At 46.2% G+C, this 21,328-nt stretch overlaps 2 protein-coding genes and 1 long non-coding RNA gene across 4 annotated transcripts; 1 reads left to right on the top strand and 2 right to left on the bottom strand.

Annotated features, from left to right (window-relative positions):
* Positions 1–4,324: 4,324 nt before the first annotated feature.
* On the bottom strand, positions 4,325–7,712 carry LOC143330535 (uncharacterized). The gene is made up of 3 exons (XR_013077964.1): positions 7,594–7,712; positions 6,513–6,605; positions 4,325–4,984 (listed from the first exon to the last, which is right to left on the bottom strand). It is a non-coding gene; the product is annotated as an uncharacterized LOC143330535 (long non-coding RNA).
* Positions 7,713–8,271: 559 nt separating this feature from the next.
* Positions 8,272–16,178, top strand: LOC143330309 (transmembrane protein 50B-like). The gene is made up of 7 exons (XM_076746780.1): positions 8,272–8,361; positions 9,015–9,256; positions 11,022–11,134; positions 11,992–12,059; positions 13,153–13,245; positions 14,092–14,149; positions 15,124–16,178. The coding sequence occupies exons 2-7, from the start codon at positions 9,158–9,160 to the stop codon at positions 15,167–15,169; spliced, it is 477 nt and encodes a 158-aa protein (XP_076602895.1). The 5' UTR covers positions 8,272–8,361; positions 9,015–9,157; the 3' UTR covers positions 15,170–16,178.
* Positions 16,179–16,578: 400 nt separating this feature from the next.
* ifngr2 (interferon gamma receptor 2) lies at positions 16,579–21,328 on the bottom strand. Of its 2 annotated transcripts, none has more exons than XM_076746779.1 (7): positions 21,114–21,328; positions 20,180–20,294; positions 19,910–20,076; positions 19,280–19,425; positions 18,941–19,082; positions 18,462–18,610; positions 16,579–18,312 (listed from the first exon to the last, which is right to left on the bottom strand). In XM_076746779.1, exons 1-7 carry the CDS (start codon positions 21,196–21,198, stop codon positions 18,214–18,216), a joined length of 903 nt encoding a protein of 300 aa, XP_076602894.1. In that variant the 5' UTR covers positions 21,199–21,328; the 3' UTR covers positions 16,579–18,213. The 2 variants fall into 2 exon arrangements, with proteins under 2 accessions (XP_076602894.1, XP_076602893.1); XM_076746778.1 differs by having other exon boundaries at positions 16,581–18,312; positions 19,874–20,076; positions 21,114–21,284.

Here is a 21,328-nt window from a genome sequence, read left to right as displayed (position 1 = left end):
GGAGAGAGAGAGAGAGTGAGAGAGAAAGAGAGAGAGAGAGTGAGAGGGAGAGAGAGGAGCGGGAGCGAGGAGAGGGAGAGGAGCGGGAGAGAGAGGAGGCAGAAATACACGGAGGAGACCACAGGAGAGAGAGAGAGAGAGAGAGAGAGAGAGAGAGAGAGGAGGGAGAGAGAGAGGAGGGGGGCAGACAGACAGGAGGCTGCAGAGTCTCGTTCTCTGCTTCACTGTGCTGAATTATTTTCCAGATCTACTTCCTGTTTGTTGTTATTTTCCTGTAAACAAACAGACGATCTTCTCCCTCAGATGTCTGCACCCTGCTGCTGCTGCTGCTGCTGCTGGTTTCCTGCTTTTCAAGCAGCACTTTGTTCAAACAGCTGCCGTCTGTCCCTGAATGTGACTTAAAATGATGAAGGATGATGAAGATGATTGATTCTGCTGATTTGAATGCGTCTGAGTCACATTCAGCTTCTCACTGCAACTTAAAAACCTTCATCACGTCATCATGGAGTCAGAAATCCAGAAAAGAACACGTTCAGTTTGAATTGAGGTGTTTTCAGCAGCCGCCTGTGCCTTGATTGTATTTCTACTTCCATTTCCACACTTATTTATTTTTTACTTTAATGCTGAATTTCTTCGTAGTATTTGGACAGCAAATCCAAACTCCAAACCATCCAAACACAGAGGAAAGCGGGCTGACGGCTGATCCAGCTTCAGATGAAGATGTCACACACGTGGGAGGAATTACGGGACTGTACTCGATGCACCTGTGAGGATGACAAAGGTGTGATATGTCCCCCTCGCAGGTGTGATAGAGCGGGAGAGAGCTGCCAAACACAGCGAACACGCTCACTCCGTCATTCAGAACACACAAGGTCACCTGTGTGTGTGTGTGTGTGTGTGGCCCGAGGGGGGGGGGGCAGGGAGAGGAGGAGCAGGCTCCAGGCCACAGCAGATTAACTGTGTGTGTGTGTGGGGGGGATGAGGATGGATGGGAGGATGGGATGCAGCCAATGGCAATCTCAGCACACCTGTGTCCACTCACACAATCATACAGGTAGAGCGGGAGACAGACAGCAGACAGACAGAGGACACGGGGGCAGACATAAGGACCAACAGAGGAGGCAGAGGCTGGCTGAAGGTGCTGTGTGACGTCTTTGTGTCAGTCATCCTTCAGACTGGACCTCCTGAACTGTAATTCATCCTCTCACTGGTAGCTATGGCAACAAGCCTATGACAACATACCTGCTCTGCAGAGGAGATCAGTGTTTCATTCACAACAACAGGAGGAGGAGGAGGACAGGAGGAGTCCCCGGCGTGACCGGACCACAAGGAGCAGCACGCTGACACGCTGTCAGAAACATTCAAATAGATATAAGAAAACTGCACACACACACACACACGGCTGCTCTTCATCTCACTCTGCTGCCAACCTGCAAAACCTTTTTAATCCACATGAAAATCCTTTTGAACGTCACATTATGAAAACATCTGTCTGCTCCCACAAAGTTTCACTGAGGAGAAATCAAAGCAAACGTCTGTTACGTTTCTACGTTCGAGGCACTTTCTGACACGGCTGGCTCTGATGGATCTGTGTGAGATTAGCATCGTTAGCCTGGGAGGCTAATCTGAGGCTGCTTACACGCCTGAAACACACCTCATGAGCGTTCATGCAGACGTGTGTTTGCTGTTTGCAAAGACGCGTGGAGACCGCTGAGACCCCGTCAGGCAGTGAAGGTGTCTGCGTCATAAAAGATCTAAAAGTTCTAAACATCTTCGTTACGTGTCTCCACTTCAGGGGCACAGGGGCGAACACCTGCCGCTCATGACACCTTCCTGACTCCACGTCCTGAGTGTGAGAACCGGTGACAGCAGAGGATTGTGGGATATTTCCTCCGGATCTGTGGCCCGCTGCAAGCTGCAATTCTGAGGTGCAAAATACGGGAAAAGGGAACAAAAGTGTGTCCAATACTTGCTGCACCTGATTCTTTCTTTCCACCTGAGCACTGCAGGAAATTCAAGTGAGCGAGGTGAAGAGTTCAGCCACCAGAGGTCAGCGAAAGCACCGTTTTCAGGCATCAGATCTTATCTAGAGGCACTTCTTTACATCAAGATGGCCTCCTTAACAACCCATGTGACGCATCTCTTTTAAATATGGAGACAGCGGCACGTGTTTTCAGACAGTCTCTCCTGGAAGACGTTCATGGTGTTTCACTTTCTTGCCTGCACACAGCTGACCAATCACAGTGTGTCTGTGAATGTGGGATTGTGTGTTTTGGAAACAAGGGGACGCTTGCAGTTCTGCAGAGGGATGGCGGCAGGAAATGGATCTCTAAACTGACTTATCTTGACAGCGCTGAGAGGAAATTCATGTGATTTAGAGCTTCATCAGCAGACGGAGACGCTGTCATCACTCACCGCCACGACAAGCACATGAATGCTCGGAGCCGTTCAGAGAGAAACTCCCCGTGTGTGTTTCCTCGCAGAGCGTCAGCAGATGGACGTCTCCATCACCTCCATCCTTCCTCCTGCTCCTCTGTGTTGCTGCTGTCATCGCTCAGCTGTGTTTGTGTTTTGGTGATCAATCAGCAGATTAAACAGCCTTCTGTTTAATTTCTGTCTGTAGGAGATCATAATGGGGCATCTACCCTCCAAGAAGAGCAGCAGCGTATTAAATCTCATTACAAGGATGCTCCTAATTAACAGACGTCAGCTCGCAGCTCAGCAGATTGTTTGCAGCGATGAAACCACATTTCACTCGTGGAGCAAACAGTGATTGTGACTCTGTGCAATGCAAACAGAAACAGGGCTGATGGAGTCGTATCAAGGTGTGTGCAGAGAAAAGTAAAGCCTGAACTTCAGTGATGCTGTAAGACAGACGTCCACAGGTGACTGCTTCAATACTCAAGGTGTAATAAGCAACCAGCAGCTGCAGGCTGCAGGAAGAGGTCTGTCATAACCAAGCAAAGCAGCTTCTCATCAACACAGCAATCACACTGGAGACGTGAGGAGAAAATATATATACAACGTGAGGATGGATGTTTGTTCTCTGAGCTGTGCTGAGATGAACGTCTTCTATTTACCATATCACACATGAATCAAGTGTACGTTACGGTCTGAATAAAAAAAAATTCATATCCGGGGTTCAAAGCGTCTTCAGCAGATAGCAGATCTGTGACCAGTCTGTTGTTGTGACTGAAATATTGTTTCCTGCAGTGTGCAGCAGCAGCATCAGATACAAACTGATCAAAAAGCCTGATTCTCTGCCGGGAAGCTCCTTCATGAGACTTACCTCCAGGAGCTGCTGCTCACTCAGCAGAGAAACACCAGAAACCTTTAATCTGAAAACAGGCTCCTCCGACAGCAACTTTCCAACCAAACTTAACACAAATTTTAAAGAGTTTTCAGAAAATCGAGGTAGATTTCCACCATTGTTTTATACCTGCGGTGGCCTGGTCTGCTGATTGGCTGTGAGTGTCAGGGCAGCATTAACACTGAAATGTGAGCAGATTGATCCCCTCCCATCTGCAGACCATCAGCCCCTCCTGTGTGAGCTCGGCCGACCAGCGTGGGCAGAAAATGGACAGCGGGAGAGCGTTGAAAGGAGAAAGTGCAGATAAATGCTGCTAAATTACAGATTTCACGAGCGGACACGCTCAGTGTTATAAACAGGACACACAGGCCGTCCTCTGCGTCACAACACCACAGCCACCTCTCCAGAGTTCACCCTCTGCTTTAAAACACTGAGACATGACACCAGCGCTGTGGATTAGCATCTGTGTGGAAATCACATTAAAGCCGGTGGAAGAAGCTCCGGTTCAGAGCTCTGAGGAAACACCGGCTGCAAAACGAACTTTCCTCCCTGCAGCCTCCATTAGAGCAGCGCTCATTCTGGGTGTTTGAAGCAGTTTCTGCGTGTAGAAATCAAACTAATAGATGTGCTACGTAAACACAGAGGTGGTCTGTGGTGAACGTTGGAGATCGGCCTGAGTTGGCGTTAAATTTCCAGCTTGAACAGCTTAAAGTCTGAGCAACCATGAAGGAAATGCTCGTCTGTAACATCAAACCTCCAAATTCAGTGTGATATTAAGACATTTTTAACTGCCTACACTGACGTCCTCATGCAAAATGATGCTCTCCTCTCATGTCCTCTCGATCCGTCTGTCTTTTCGATGTATTTCAGGTTTACATTCTGTGACTTGTATCATGCAGTGTTTTCCTGCTCAGGGACAGCAGATGGAGAGCGTGTCGTAGCTGAACTTGGTTCACATATTCACATATGTTTGTATGTTTCAGAACACTTTGATGCAGGAACTCACAGACAGAACAGAAGAAAATGCCCTTTTTACTGAAGAGTATTACAGTGACAGAGAAAAGGAAGAGAATACATGAATATATGATGTGGCAGAGTCTCTCATGTTCATCCAGACTGATCAGCTCCTCTGCTGGGGAGTTGGTGATCAGGCTTTCATTCAGTCTGCCAGCTCGGACTGGATGAGGGGCAGAGAGCCGAGAGCTGGAAGCAGCTGGGAGTTCAACAGAGTCTGAATCTTTGTGGATGTTCGTGTCTGTGTTCGTGTGTCGGGTGAGATTGTGGAAGAAATCGATGGAGCGAGCGAAGCGATGAAGCTTGTGACCAGGATGATAAAAACAAATCAGCAGAGTGGAATGATTTGAACAGAACGGCATGCAGCCAGCGTGACTTCGATGTCGGGGGATCGTTGAAATTGAAATTGAATTTGTTGTTTGAAAGCATGATGAAGCCTCACAGCTCATCAGCTCGTTTCATTAAAGTGTCGACCTGAAGAAGACGACCTCTGGGACGTGTGTTTGTGTGTGTTCGTCTCGCTGTGGACCCTCCACTCTGCCCTCCAGCTCTCAGCTTAGTTTCAGGACCCACACTCCTCCTTCCGCAGGACGTCCACCTCCTCCGTCGGCTGGGAAATGAGGGCCGGCTCCTCGGAGCTCATCCTGCCTTCCCTTTGCTCTGCAGACAGACGGAGGCGGGATGGAAAGATCGTTCACTTACAAAACAACTGACAGAAATACTTCAAACCCCCAAAATATGGTCCTGCTTGGTTTCCCTGTGTGAAGTTTGAAGTGAAGGATCTGGTGTCTGCTGATGTTCTGTATTCGGCGCTCTGTTAGCTGTTAGCTCTGACTGGCAGCTCCTCACAGTGATACTAACTCCAGCCTTCTCCTCTAAGTAACAGCAGGCAGCTGTGGATCTGTTGGGTTGTCAGGCTGCCTTTGGCTGAGCACGGCCTCATTATTCTGTGTTTACTGGCCAGTTTCTGCAGGCCTTCCAAAGCGGAGGAGGAGGCTAAACCACCACACTACCACACTAAACCGAAGCCCTCATTAAATAAACATGGGCCGACTCGTTGTCAACAGTGTGACATGCACAAGACGAGGATACAGAAAGAGGATAAAACAGGATGAAGGAGAATAAAGGAAGCATGCCAGGGAGGGAACAAAGAGCTGAGCCCTCAGATCTGACGGGATTACTGCTGTCAAATCAGAGTCAGCCTCAGTGAGAAGACAGTGGACATGTGGAGCACTGGTGCTGCTCGGCGAGTAACAGGATCATTTGGGCAAACAGTTGAATGAAGGGCTAAATATGTCCTCTTTTGTAAATGTTTGTCATTTTAATTACAGACTGTAAACGCTTTGTCAGTGTCAGGGGGAGCAGGATGGACCACAGCTGCTGAACCGGCAGAATCTGGAAATGAAATGTGTAAAAGACACTTATCCTTTCTTTTTTTATGAATAACTCTGCAGATCAAAGGTGAAGAAAGTGCAACATTTAGCACCTAAAGACGCAGATTTTCTCATGTTTTTGTGTCAAACTAAGTGACTCAAGATCCTTTTTGTTTAAGCAGAAACAGCTGATACATTTCTCTCCTTAAAGCCACCAGACTCCATTGACAAAAACAGCAATTTTACCATAATCATAGCAGACACGTCGTTCAACCTCGACAGAAGCAGAATAAGACTCACCAAACCGTCCTGGTTAATCTGTCACCAGCTCTGCTTTGGTTGAGTTAAACCTGTGATTCACTGAGTTAGATGTGGAAATATTCTGGTTCCACTTGCTTGTTTCTCTGCTGCCTCTGCAGATATTTTCAGTCCTCATATTATCACGGTGGTTCTTACATTGTACAGTTGCCCTGAAGGATTAGACTGCAGAGGTTTTGCAGCTGCCGCCTGCAGCGCTGTCGATCAATACTTTAACCACTTTGACACAGTCATAGCAGCTGTTCACCTTTTATACTGATGGTTCAACCAGGTGACTTCACTGCACATTTAACTGTCATTCCTGATCGGCCAACACCTGGAAACACACACCTGCTCAAAGCTCAATGCCTGAAAACAGCCTCTCTGAATGCCTCACTGATTTTCAGAAACTGCTTCATGTTTCTGTGAATCGGCTCTTGATTTAAGGGCAGTATTCTCTTGCAGGTTGTCCAGTAGCACCTGGATTTGGACTCTTGGATCATTTGTACCAAACCCACCTTTTTCCTGCCTACATGCTGCGGTGCCTGCTTCCTTCGGCCGCGGCTCGCCTCTCACTGCAGCCTGGATCTTCTGCACCACGAACCTGCAGGCTGCGACAAGAACAACATGAACGTCTGCAACACAAACCGCTTCGCCTTCAAACGTATCAGCGTTCACGAAAACTGCACAGCATCATGGTTCCAGTGGAGTCTCCTGAAGGTCAACACCTGTTTGACATTCACTACCTCAGCGGAGTTCAGCTGAGTTTCTTCAATGAGTAAATGTTTGTAATTTACTTTTGTTCATTAGAAACGTTCAGTGTTTCGTTAACTTAGTGAAACACATATTTATATACATACAGTAATATGCAAATATATATGTGCACTCACTGTACACTTAGCTTCAGCAATGATTTATCTATCTGTATATATATACACACACTGTATACTGTAAGTAAAGAGCACTATGGACTTGGATTATAGAAAGTTTTTGTTGATTGACCCTTAAAAATGAGTATGAAGTGCTTCTTCAAATGTAATCACTCTTTGAAAAATCAACTTCTTCTGCGACTCTTATCTTAATGGGGGTGTCAGAGGAGCAGTGTGTTCAGGGAGTTTGACCTGTTCCAGCACAGTTTTCATTATTATGGAGAGAAAAATGTGACGCTTTCAGACGAACCCCACAAACCTCATGATTAAAGTCTCATTGAAGCATCGACTTTTCCGGCATTCACCAACCCACAGTGCAGAGAAATGAAGAGCCAAAGGTCGTGTCTGAGCCTCGAACTGTCAGAAAACTTATCTCTTCGTCTCGTTCATGAGATGTGAGCGAGGCCTTTCATAGCAGCCGAGCACAGCGCTGCGCTTCCTGACAGACAAATGCGTCACTGTGTCAGCCAGCAGACACATCTGTCTGTCCTCTTCACTCGTTTTGGGTACTTCAGGAACAGACTGATTTAGAAGCTTTGGTCAGAGCCAAGGCTTTTAGTTTGAATCATTGAGATTAATGCCTGATCAGGCTGAGAGGACTGTTATCAGCTTCATCAGTGACTCTTGACACACGACTCGTTCTGCAGTCTACAGGTCGGCCTGGACTCACCGTTGATGATCAGTCACACCATTTCTCAGCTTTGTAGGTCTGAAAGCGTCGCTTCAGTGGAGAATCAGCAACCGAGATGTTCTCAAGTGTCTGTGTTTGTCTTCTGCGACTTCCTCAATAACAAGCTGAGCCCTCCCCTGACACACCCACCCCCTCTGCTGAGCTCCCCGCCCCGAGCAGAGGAGTCGGCCTGCCGAGGCTTCACCGATCAACACATCGCTGACTTCTGGAAGTCTGTCTGGATCCTCTGCTTTAGTGACGTGACACGTTAGTGCCATACAATCGCCTTTTTCCTTCTAAGAAATAGTTGTTACAAATGATTCTTCTCTTCTAATCTGACTCTGAAAAATAAATGCACAACAACAACAGCAACAGCAACAACAACAACAATTATAATAAACTTTATTTGTATGGCATCTTTCATACAGGAGTTGCAGCTCAAAGTTCTTTACAAGAAGCTTTACATAGAAAAGACAGAATGGACAGGTGAGATCAGGTGCGATCTTTTGATTTGATTTGCTTTACGGTGCCTGTGCCTGTGCGATGTATGACCGTTCATACATCGGAGCAATGAAATTAAATCAGAGTTGAGGAGATGCTGTAATTTGCTCAGACTGTTGGTGGCGGTATTGCGTCAATGCGTTGTTTGCCATCTGCCATAAGATGTCAAGAAGAAGAAAAAGAAGACGTCAATGAACAACGGGGAAGAAGAAGAGCCGATTCCAGCTTGTCAATGGAAACTGAAAGCAACCTCGGCCACTTGACAAGGTGGGCAACTGCACGTATCCCCTCACGTCAAACATTTTATGCAGATTATAACTGAGTTGTCTGTGTTATTCAGCTCATAGTTGATGTTTGCGTGCCGTCAGCTGCCTTCACGTGTTATAAACAAGACGCAGCTTCAGGAGGACGGGCAACGTTCCGTTAGCCACCGTTAGCTAACTAACGTTAATATAGCTTTGACACAGCCCGGGAGATTTAGTTTAGGTGTTAAGGTTATTAAACCACTAATGGTGCATTACAAAGAACAGGCAGTCGTTTTCTTATTATTAAAATAGCGCAGCTGTGGGCAAACAACATTGGCAGTATAGTTAGGCTAACACTAGAGCTAGCTTAATCTAGCTAGTAGCCGGATTCTGGTTTGTAACAGCCGTTGTCAGTAACGCCGATGCAAAACTCCGTTCATTAAATGTCGAGTTAAGATATTCTAGTATTTTGCTTATTTGCAGGCCTGTGTCTCATAAAAACTTTAATGAGTGTTATTCGTTCAGTAATTCGGCATACTTGTCACCCAGTAAATACATATATATATATATATATATAAGAGCTGCTTGTTAAATGGATTTTGCCCAGCTGAAAAACTAAGAACAGGGTGTGTACAGAAGATGTTAACAAGACATGAACGTATTCATCATTTACAGGCTCCATCGACTGAGTGACTGATCCAAGCCAGAAGCAGAACAGCCTCCAGTCTGAGAACAACAGGTGAAGCAGGTGTGGACACCTACGGAGTCAGGAGGAGGACCGCTTCACCTGCGCAGAGAAGCATCACAGGAAACAAAGGATGGCTGGCTTCCTGGATAACTTCCGCTGGCCAGAGTGGGAGTGCATCGACTGGGGGGAGAGGAGGAACGCGGTGGCGTCTATTGCCGCTGGAGTTCTGGTCAGTGGGTCAAACAGAACGCAGAGTGTCTGAATGAGTGACGGCTGAAATGTCAGAGTGACGCACTGTTTACTGCTGAGTCTTCAGACCAACTTCAGTTCTGTGTGACAAAAACAGTGTATTTAAATGTAATCGCTCCGGCCACAGTCAAAGGCACCGGTGCTAGTTTGAGCTGTGTGGATCTGCTTTGCACTGTGTTTGCATTCAGCTCACAAAGAGAATTAACAGCACGGTAAACAGTCCAGACCAATAAACACGTGTCTTACATGGCTTGTTTTTGGAAGAATCCTGGTGAGAAAGCGCTTTGGATTTGTCTCTCACTTTAAAGAGACTAAATGAAAGTTGACCACAGCGTCTGCACCACCTGTAGCTGTTTGATTATCAGTCAGGGATGTCCTGATCCGGTCCTGACTGTCTGCAGCCGCCATCACAGTCACTGTTTTACATCAGTGACGTCTTTAGTTGTGTTTTCATCCAGCAAGAAAAATCAGCTGGGAATTTAAACTTGAAGGAAAAGAGTAGTTAAAGAAATGCACACAGCTTGAAATGAGCTCACCAGCAGCATCTAACGTCCTCTGTGCTTTCTGTTATTTTATTTTACTGTCAATGAACCCCTTGTTATTGAAATTAAACTGTGATACATGCATGCACATCTGAAGAATAATTTCCAATTAATGATTGAAAACCATCTCTGTTTACGTTGGCAAGATGCTTGATGAACCACACATGTGAACTCTGCCCTCTGGTTATTATTCATTAACTCATGGAGCAAAGCGGCAGAAACAGTACGAATAAAGATCATTCGTTCACTTCACACATTCATTCATTAATAGTATACAGAAGATGCAGCACTTTGAGCAGTCTTTATAATGAGGATGTCCGCTGACACACACACACACACACACACACACACACACACACACACACACTTCCTCTGTCGTCCTGCTGCCGTTGTGTTGAAGTGGAGGCTAGTGGTCATAAATCAGGCGCCACTTAAATTAGCAGCCGTCTGATTGGCTGGCAGCCGGTGCTTATGGGAAGTTCTGGCTCTAGCTATGAGTTGTGTGGATTTGTATTACGGTTCTGATTTTACATTTCTAGACTGACTAACTAAACTAACAGTTTATGAATGAGTCATAGATGCAGACTCATGATAACCGTCTGTCATCCGTTTCCTGTCGGACTCGTTCAGCAGCTTTATTGAGATAATGGTGCCGTCTTCTTTCAGTTAGCAAACCTTTTATACCCCCTGGAGAAGGAACGGAGACAGACGCTGCACGCTTCCTCGTGTTAGTCAGGACGAACCTGACCAGCGTTCCTGTTTGGCTGAACTCACAGATTTCACTCATGTTTATTTGTTTGCAAAGATGAATCCACTAAAAGACAAAAAAAGACAGATTATATCAGAGTTTGCACTTTTATTTTGTCTTCTATTTGTTTTATTATTTTCATTGGTAGGAAACCTTCACCTGAGCTGCTGGTCGATGCAGGTGAACATGCAGTTGCACCGTTCATTCCTGGAATGTGTGAATATCCTAAATTGGTTCAGTATGCTGGGATGGCATCGTACGGAGGCTGATTACTCCTCATTAATCTTTGCCCATCTGTGAGCAGCTCTTCCTCACTGCTGTTCCAGGACCAGCGTGTTCTCCGCAGCATCGATCATAAGAAGCTTTTAGGACTCTGCCATCTGTAATCCTCCATCTCTCAGCTGCATCTCATGTTCAGATGCGTCAGATCTCAGCTCTGTGCTCTCTGTTCTCAGTTCTTCACCGGCTGGTGGATCATGATTGATGCAGCCGTGACGTATCCATCCCAGGAGGAGATGAACCACGCCTTCCACACATGTGGCGTCTTCTCCACCATAGCGTTCTTCATGTAAGTGTCATGTCTTGTGTGTTGCTGGTCGGTTTTGTGTTGTTGGCTGAGGGACAGATTAAGACACAGTGGGCCACGTACAAGTAAAAGACCCCCAACCCTTCTTATATAAGAACAAGACGTCCAGACTGAGGGAGACAAAAACAGCTTGTGTCCCATTGAGCAGAGACGGTGAACCAGCATGCAGAACAGCAGGACCTGGACCGAGCTCAGCTAAATGTCATCAGTGATGCCTGTGGATGAGCCAACGTGTCTCCTGTGAAAATGGTCTTTTTCACAGTTTAGCAGAGTGTGAAGGCAGCAGATGAGCTCAGCTGACGAGCAGGAGGTGAAGACAGACGAGGTCTGCTGTGGTGTTTATTAGAGAGGCTTGCTCATGTGTGGAAAGCAGTGAAGGAAGAAGCTCTGTGCTGCAGCACATGAAGATTCTTAAAGACTTCTTCTGCAGAGGAAGACTCACGTGAAGAAGTGTTAGTTCATATCTGAATGTTTTCAGCACAACAGAAGTATCAGTGCTTGATTCAAAAACGCCTCCTGGAATTGATGGGACAGTTTTTGGCTCATTGATGACATTAGTGCCATAAACTGTAACAGACGTACGTCATGAGCATTGAATGTGGATGAGACCTGTGAGGAGAAATAAAGTGTGAAGCAGCAGGTGATGTGATGGAAACTGAAGACAGACAGGAAGCTCTGTGTAGATATTCTGCTCTCACTGAGGTGTTGATCCTTCATCCTGTCTTTCAGATCACGTCCCACATCTCGGCCTTTTACTCTGACTCAGCCTGTGAAATGTTTTCACTCTGAAGCCTCACGCTGAAAGGCTTTGTGTCACTGCTGACTGTTTTTATTTTCAGGATCAATGCAGTTTCTAACGGCCAGGTGAGAGGAGACACGTATGGAGAGGGCTGCCTCGGCAGGACAGGTGTGTTTCTCTACCTGTGTGTCTGTGTGCATTTCGTGTTTGACTTCAGTCTCGCTGCAGGAAAGACGTTTGACACTTGATTGATTTGGATTTTGGATATGAGGTGGGAAATGTCAACATGCTAGCACGCTAAGCTAAGATGGTAAACATCACCCACTAAACATCAGAACGACAGCTTTGTCAGTGTGACTAGCTTCTGTTCTGTTGTTGTTTCAGTTTGCAGCAGGAGCTTTGACACTGATCCAGGAACAGTGAACAGTAAAACGTCACAAATCGTAGTAAAACACAAGCTACGCTCCAAAAAGAGAAAGCACCCACACGTCACATGTACTCAACGTTATACTGCCATAATATCATCCTCATCTCTGAGTCTGCGTGTTTGAAGCAGGATTAAAACATTCTGCCAAATAAAATCAGTTCAAACTGCCCCAAAATGAAACAGAATAAAAACAATAATTGGAAATGCATGTGCTCGTGTCTGCGTTAACTTTTTTTTATTGAAGTCCGTCCTCCCTGATCGCGCTTCTAGACACTGCCGTGGCTTTGATTATGGTTTCCTGTCGGGCTCAGTTAAAATGCTGTGGTGTTATAACAGAGCAGACTGGGCGACATCAGAGTCCTCAGCCGGCTTAACCATTGAATTTATTCATGAGGACAAATCCTGAAAACAAAACGCGGCTGTCGAAGTTACGTCACGTTCATTTCCAGATTAATGGAGACCACTTACATAAGACGATGTTTTACTTCGTAACTGGAGCAGAATGCATCTTCCTTTCAAGCCACATGATTAAAAAGCGTGTGCGTGTGTGTGTGTGTATGTGCGTGTGCGTGTGTGTGTGTGTGTGTTTACTGTTTTAATTGGCTCTGCTCATCAGACTGTGTGTGTTTGGTGCTTTATGTGCACAGAAACGTGTGGATGGTTCTGGATGTTTTCATGTCTTGCATTTTAAATACTGTTCATATCGTACCGCGCGGGCGCCGCTGCCTGCTTCACTCTGATTGGCTGACGTCACGGTGGGTGTGTTCAGCCGTCGCCCTGTGAAGAGTAACAGGGGAGCTAATGAAAGTGACCGGCGTGTTCGTGTCCTCGCAGGAGCTCGTCTCTGGCTGTTCATCGGCTTCATGATGATGTTCGGCTCTCTCATCGCCTCCATCTGGATCCTGTTTGGAGGCTACGTGGTGCCGAGTGAGTGCCGCCTTCCATTGATGTGTGTGTGCACCCCCACGTATTTTATCTCTCACTACACAATCCAGATTCATCGTTCTGTGTAAGAATGCATTGAACACTTTCAATCTAACGCGACTCTTCAGTGGTTCGCCTTCTGAAGTCACAGACATTTGAGAGCACAGTTCCTCTTTTGAGTTTCTTTGTTGATCTGCAGTGGAGACGTAATGAGACAAAGAGGGAAATTCTAATGATGAAACACAGGAACGCTGTTTGAGTCACACTTGATTTGTGGATGTTGTCCTCCGTCACTTACAGGAGGAGTGATCACAGCAAACAAAACCTGTTTCAGTGCTCTTAGGACACCTGACTGAGACACACTGAGCCTGTTCTTTCAATGAACACATGCTAAGAGCCTGGTGATGCCTTTAGGCGTGTGCTCCCTGTCATGGTCCTCAAGACCATACCAACATCCCTTCAAGCTGAATATTATCAAAATCTGAATATGGCCGAGTGCAGTGTCCCAAATATGAGCAGCAGGTTATTGATAAAGGTTAAATGAGTGAAAGAACAGGAGGCTCCACTTGCTTCACATTAACTTTAGCTGCACTTCAGAAATGCAGTTCGTCCACCATTTGTCACCGTTCAGCTCATTACTGCACACTTTGAGGGGAGACGGTCCGTCCTCACATGCTGCAGTTTGACCTGTCAAAGTGTGGGACAGATGCTTCTGTAGCAGCCGGTTCTTCTGTCCTCAGGTCAGCTCAGTCAGGCTGCTCGTGGCTCAGTCGTGCACACAGAACAGATCCATCTCCATTCGTCTGTTACTGGCTGTGAGTCTTTGTTTTTCTCTGGTTCTTTGTTCAGAGAAGGAAGTGGCGCCCGGGCTGGCGGTCTTCTTTCAGAATGCCTTCATCTTTTTTAGGTGAGTACGACACGAAAACTGGACTGAAATTCACTTTGTCAGCTGCAGTCAGGTATTAGAACATCACCTGTCTGCAAACTACAGGTACCCAGGATTTACTAAAACAGAGCGCTGACATCATTTTCATCTGGATGAAGTCTGCTAAATTTGACACAACATTTATTTTAATGGCTGAAAGTCCATCCAGTGCTAAATCTGCTGTCTGCCATGATTACAGGCTGATTTACAGAGAAAGGTAACAGAAGTACCTTCTGTATGTTTAATCTCTTGTGATGGATCAACCATAGCTTCATCAAGGATTAGCTTTCCAATCAGGGGAGTTAGCTTCATCATGGGTCAGCATTAAAATAGCTTTATCAGCCAAGCTAGCTTCATCAAGGGTTAGCTTTATCATGGGTTAGCTTGAAAATAGCTTTCTCAAGGGTTAGCTTTCTCGAGGGTTAGCATTAAAACAGCGCTATCAGGGGTCTGGTTTGGTTGATCCATCAGGGAACTGCAGAGGGATTCGTGGACAGATAAAAAGGGCTCACCGATTGGCTCATTTAAGTGGTGTTTTTACAGGAAACACATTTCAGGACTGATTCTACGAAAATGAGGCAAATTGTACCAAAAATAAGGTTTGTGAGAGTGCCTCAGTAAAAACACAAAGAGGCAGAGAGACGAGCAGCTACAGCACGCCGTCATCAGCAGGAAATGCCGGCAGCAACACGTCGTTTCCAGGAACGGGCGTGACTCAGATATTTGTTAGAGCACACTGTGGATGAAACACGAATCATTACATCGCCACACACTCAGTGGCCACTTTATTAGGCACACCTGTAAACTCTAATGCAATCCAGTAACCGCTGTGCCGTGTTGCTGCCTGTCGTGCTTCAGCACCGCGGTCGCAGGTAAAGGTGGAGCATGACTGTAAAAACAGCTGTTTGTGCCGCAGAGGCCGCCGTGTCCTGACGTCCTGTCTCCTCTCTCTGCAGCACTCTGATCTACAAGTTCGGCCGGACTGAAGATTTATGGGGTTAGAGTGTCCTATTACTGACTGACACACACACACACACACACTCAGTCAGTCAGTCAGAGTCAGTCAACATATTTTATAACCACCCTGAATACATGAATTGTAGTATTTTATCACTGGCATTTGCTTTTTAAATAGAAACTCATCAGTGCTGCTACACACACACACACACACACACACTCTCTCTCTCTCTCTCTCATTAGTTCTTATTTGTGTTAGAGGCTTTTGTAAATGACTCGTTTGGTTCAAACTGTTTCTGTGCTGTCCTGGAGAAAAACCCTTTGAAGTGTTTGTATCTAAATGAGGAACTCTGATCTGATCTGGAGCTTCTTTTACTTCCATCGTGTCTCGAGTGTCCGTCGGTCCGTTCAGTGCGAGGAGGGCCGCAGTGTCGTCTCGCTGCGAGTCACAAAGGGAAGTCACTGTCAGGACGGACCCGTGGACGTGAGGAGCGGAGCCTCCTCCTCCTCCTGCTCCTCCTGCTGTCTCTGCTCATGCACTGGATTTCACCGTCTTTCAGGTGACGGATGAGCTTCTCAGCGTACCGTCGCTCTGATTCGTACTCGGGTCAGTTTCCTGTTGACAGATTAGTCGCTGTCGTTCTCAGGATGAAGTGTTTTTTAAATAGTCTCTTCTGTCCTCTTGTACTTTGTCCTTTGTTTCTACGAGAAAATGTCCTGTAAAGTGAGATGTAAGTATTCAGTGTACTCGGGATTTTTCCGGTAGCCGTTTGAAGTATTTAAGTATGACGAGGTGTGGTGAAGCGCTCAGACTGCTGTAGTAACTTTTATGAGACGACTTCACTCCTCACATGTGCAACAGATCATTTTTTAAGGAGATACTCCTGAAGTGTAAAGCTTTGACCTGCATGTAAGAGTGAGGAGGACAGCACGAGGAGGTGGGATTCAGCGTGCCTCCTCGTCTTCTCTGAGCTCCATTTTTCATGTCTGACCTGTCAGAAGCTTTGAACGTGAAAAATAAAATGTTTTATTGGAGGACGCTGGACGATCTGAATCACCTGCTCAGAGTGCTGTTTGTTCCCTCTGTGACTGCCACACGGTCCAAATGAGTAGTACAAGAGTATTAGCATAGAAAGATACTTCAAGTAGTTTTATCTTTATCTGTAATTATACATCCGAATGTTAGATTTTGTGTGTTTAATTTGAATGTACTGCAGTAAAAAGTACAACACTGAAAAAAGAAATTAGAAAGTGTACAGTACTCAAGTAAAAGTACTGAATCTTCTGGCTTTTTTTTTTTTTTTTACTGAAGCCAGTTAACATTTGACTTTTCACGCCTCCACAGCCTGCTCGTGTACTTCATACTCATTCTACACAGCTCGGAGTACGTATGAAGTAATGATGATCTAAGTCAAACATCATGTTTTAGATATTTGTCACATGGTTTCCATCTTAGTTTTCATCCTTTTATTGATCTCAAATGACACGTGTGGTTTTGAAGCCGCATTTGAGCTAATTGATTGATTGATTTTTAGCTGTGAACACAAAGCTGACACCTCTGAATGATCAAACATTACACATTAATTCATCCATCGATGGTAAAAAAAAAAAGAAAAGAAAAAAAATGCAATAAAATCAAACAAATCAACAAATGCAGGGATGTTTTATTCACTGAAAACAGTTTTTTTTTTTTTATCAGGTTTTTTCCTCTTCCTATGAAGCCTGCATGTAGCTGCAGCTGCTGCAGCCTCACTGTGATTGGTCACAGGGTAATACACACTGATATCTGATTGGCCGACAGTCTGGAGGATTTAACCTCTCTCCATCAGAGGCTTGCTGTGTAGATTCTGAGGCGGTGGATCTTACAGAATTGTTCCCAAACATGGAGAATTATCTGCAGCTGCAGGTTGGGTCATGTGATCGTCTGGTGGCTGGTTTGGTGTTTTCTATCCGAGCAGAGAGTTTAACTTTCATCAGTCCAGTTCGAGATGGTTCAGAAGTGTCGGCCTCCCAGTATGACTCAGCCGAGTAAGCTTAGTTTGTGCTCGATGCATTAAAAGATCGGATTTAAAAACTTTCATCTGCATTGCATCTTTCCAGAGCGTGTCCAGTTAATCTGGATAATCCACAGACCCCACAATCCTGCAGAGATTAAGCCCTTTAAAACTGTCTGAAGGTGGATTCTGGAGAGGAACTGGACTTTTAAAAACAGAACTCTCTGCAGGGTTAGACACCTGAAATAAGGAGCCACGTTGATATTTCAGGTGAACTGACCCTGTAGGGTCACCTGATGGGTGAGCAGTCAGCTGACCTGCAACAACACGACGTCCTCGCGTAGGTGCCCAAACCACCACACTGTCTGTCCTCACATTAGTCTGTTAGCTCACAGCTAAAGAACATTTAAAGACAACACAAAGAATAAAAACCAGGACGAGGGTGGACGACATCACGACCGGTGGGACTTTTTTCACTCACACACAGAGAGCCCACGTACGTCTCAGTCTTTGGCGGCTGAATCCTCGCAGCTGCAGCCTTCAGGCGTTAGCACCTGTGTGTCTGCAGTTAATGCTGAGCGTTCAACGCCGCGGCTCATCGAATTCATTAATGCAGAGAAAAGCTTAAAAATTGGGGCCATTGGTTCAAAAGTGCAAAGAAATGAAGTGACGTTAAGATAAAGCAGCACGTTAGAGAGTGAACTAGTGTAAAGCCGCGGTCTCGGCTCAGGACGGACCTGCGGCGCTCTTCCCTAAGACTAGTGTCAAGCAGGTGAACGTGGACACCGCACTGATGCTGTGAGACTTCAGGAGGGTTTAACTGTTTCTGATCATGGCCGCTGGGATAAGTGCACTTCAGACAGCTCGTAAAAAGGTGCAAAGACGCAACAGAGCACGCTCAGCTTTTCTGTTAAAAAAACAACCTCTTTCTCTTCTCTTCCTTTTTCTGTCGTGAAGTCAAAGTTAAACGTACATCAGGTCAGTTTTCCCTCTAAGTCAGACAGTCTGTCTTCAGCTGGCAGAGAGGTGGAGGCTTCAGCCGTCAGGTCCGATCCAGGGGGTGCAGGTGGAGGGCAGCTGCCTCCTGTCTATGAACTACTCCACAGTTACGGAGGAAATGATGTCACAGTGCTCCTCACTGGGGCTGCTGGGGATGATGGGATAATGATGCTCAGGAAACGGCTCCAGGAGGAACTGAGGAGATCAGAAAAACAGTCAAAGGTATTCAAATACTGTTTTATTCTCAGCGGGAAGTTACTGGATGTTATAAATGGCGGTGTGATGTCATGATTGACAGCTGAGGCCTGCTTGTGACACAGCGTGGTGCGTGTGCTGATGCTCACATCGCGTGGGATCGTCAACGGGGGCTGCAGGCATTTCTTGATTCTCCTGCGCTGGAAGAGGAGCACATACACCAACGCGGGGGTCAGCACGATCACGGCGAGGACGACCACCACGGACACCGCGACCTCCGCCTGCTTCGAGTCTTTTTCTGGGAAATGCAACGTGCGCACACACACACACGTTATAATACAGCATTAAATACAGAATCATCATCCTCTGATCATCTGAAAACAGCTTAAAGTCAATATATTGAATGTTTTTCCTCATCAGCTTCACTGATTTTTCTAAATATCTGTTGATTGTGAATCTGACTCAGCAACACGAGTGAGGAGCGAGGTTCACACTTTGTGAACACATGATTGGATGAAGGAGATGAACACACGGACTCAGTGTGAACACAGCTTGATTATTGATGATTGATCCCGTTTGCAGATGCAGTTTTGCTGAGATGTCGGCTGGAAGACAAACTCGCTCTTACTTGACTCGGGGATGAGCATGCAGCGTGTGCAGCTGGGCAGTCCGATGGGCACGTTGATGTAAATGTACTGCACCCTGGTACAGTAACGCTGTCCCTCCTGCAGTCCACGGAGGGACACTGTAGAGACGTCGTCCTCATAGTGCTGCAGAGGAGTGGAAGGTGTTTGGATTAACGTCTATTACAGACACACAGGAGGCTGATATTTCCTGCTGAAACAAAGGACTGGTAACACTGGACAGACTGGAAGCATCCAGGCAAACACCTGCTGAGTACCAGCTGAGTCGAAAGCTGGACCGCGCTGGTGTCAAACACTTAAAACCAGAAGACGCAGCGTCTCACCTCCAGCGGCTCCCCCTCCCTGCCGTAGTAAACCCTGTGTTTGGCGTGGTCAGCGTGCTCCTCGGCCAGGCTGTGGTTCCTGCTCAGGTGTACGGTGAGAGAACCGGGCTGTGCAGTCAGGCGGAACTCAGGAGTGCACGAGTCACCTGGAAGAGCACAACAAAGACAGAGTCAGTCACCTGCTGCAGGTGTGAGCTCTCACATGATCACAGACAAGCTTTCAGACTGAAAACGAGTCTAAAATACGAAAACTTTGATCTGTAACAATGGTTCCAGTGAAGTCAGGATCTCGCTGTGGGTTTGTGAGGCCTGTGACACTTCACGCCGTGTGGTTCACACTGTGGTTAGACTGGTTAACACCTACAACCGCTGTTTTTAGACGCAGAGGTGTGCAGCAGCTAGCAGGCTACTGCAAATAGAAAGCAAAAGTCATGTGGTTCAGAGTCTGAAATCAATCATTTCCTGACTGTCAGACTGTCGGGGTTCTTATCGGGGGTCTTCATGTAAGGCCACACGTGGAACCATGAGCATCACAACATCAAAGCTGACAACATTTAGAGCTTGGAGTGGACGACGCACAAACTGAAGCCCTACCACGGTGAGCGGCGGCTCCGTTCGCAGGCCTCTCACCGTGTCCGCTGCAGGCCTCGACGGGCGCTGAGCTCAGCCCCCGTCGCTCCGCTAGCACTCGCAGCATCACGCAGCCGTGCTCGTCCATGGCTTTGGTGAACGAGACGTCACACGAATGGGAAGGTGTCTGCACACAGGCGGCTACGTTTATCCACTCGGTGTCAAAGCTGAGGGCGGGAAGCAGAAAGAGCAGGAGATTTAGAGCAGGAGGAGTTTACCGACCAAAATACCGTCTGCAGACTGTATTCACTGCAGCACGGCAGAGCTCACCGGCTGTACTGAACGGTGAAGGTGGTATTTGTCTCCTCGGTGGCGGGCGTCCACGTCAGCAGCCATTTATCAATGCTGACGTTCTGTGGCGGTGCGGGCGGCACCTCAGCAAGTCCTGTGACAGATGGGAATGGACATGGACAAACCAGCTGGTGAGGCATCACTCACATCATCAGATGCTTTCAGGTGTATTTCTGTGAAGGTTTGACCATTTCCAAGCCATTTTATCAGCCTCTAACTTTTAAGCCAAAAACAGCTGAAGCTCCAAAATGAGTCATCAAGGCTCCATTTTTTTTTTTTAATCAAACAACAAATGATAAGATCAATCATGTTTCCTGTGAGCTGCCAGTTAGAAGTGAGATTTCTCACAAAACTGATTTTCAAAAAAAAAAGAAAAGAAAAGAAATTAACTTTAAAAGGTTTTTTTTTTCAAATTAAGTCGTTTTAATAAAAAGTCATTTTAAATTACAAACTGACTTCAGATCTGCGACGAGCCAATTCTCACCCTGAACATTTAGCAAACGTAGCGCCAAAACAGCCAAATCAACTTCATATTTTAGTCAATTTAAGTCTTGATGATGGATTCACTTTATGCCGATTTTACCACATGAATCAACTGTAACATTAAATCATGTTTTAAGCGACGTTCAACTCCGCTGAGATGAAAGAAATCTTTAAAGTGTGATTTGTTAATGGAGTCTGGCGTGCTAGCTTAAAAGCTCTTTCCATGATCAAACATAACCTGTTTGTTTAGGTCTAGCGGCAGAGGCCGGTGTGTTGTGTTATCTTATCTTAGCTTAGCTCGTCTTATTTTAGGAAACATCTCCATTTCTCTCTCTCACACACACACGCACACACACGTAAAGGACATTGCCTAATAGCTTGGTTAGCTAGCTAAAAACGAAAGCCCGGCCGCTAACGCGTTAATAATTACCTTGGACGATGAACTGAAAGAACAACGCGATGAAAAACATGGTGAAAGCGTCATTTCGGAGGGTGCGAGGAGTCCCTGAAGACATTTGTCTCCATTATAGCTGCAATCTACCTGTTGGTCAACTAGAACATGGAGCAGCGTCCACTTCCTCAAACTGGGAATGAAGACCTCCGAGAAGTTACGTTACTTTTTTTTTATTGGCAGCAACAAACTTC

The sequence above is a fragment of the Chaetodon auriga genome, chromosome 13 (assembly GCF_051107435.1).
Source record: "Chaetodon auriga isolate fChaAug3 chromosome 13, fChaAug3.hap1, whole genome shotgun sequence".
Lineage (NCBI taxonomy): Eukaryota > Metazoa > Chordata > Actinopteri > Chaetodontiformes > Chaetodontidae > Chaetodon > Chaetodon auriga.
Note: the sequence above shows the minus strand (reverse complement) of the source record. Positions and strands in the feature narration are given on the sequence as shown.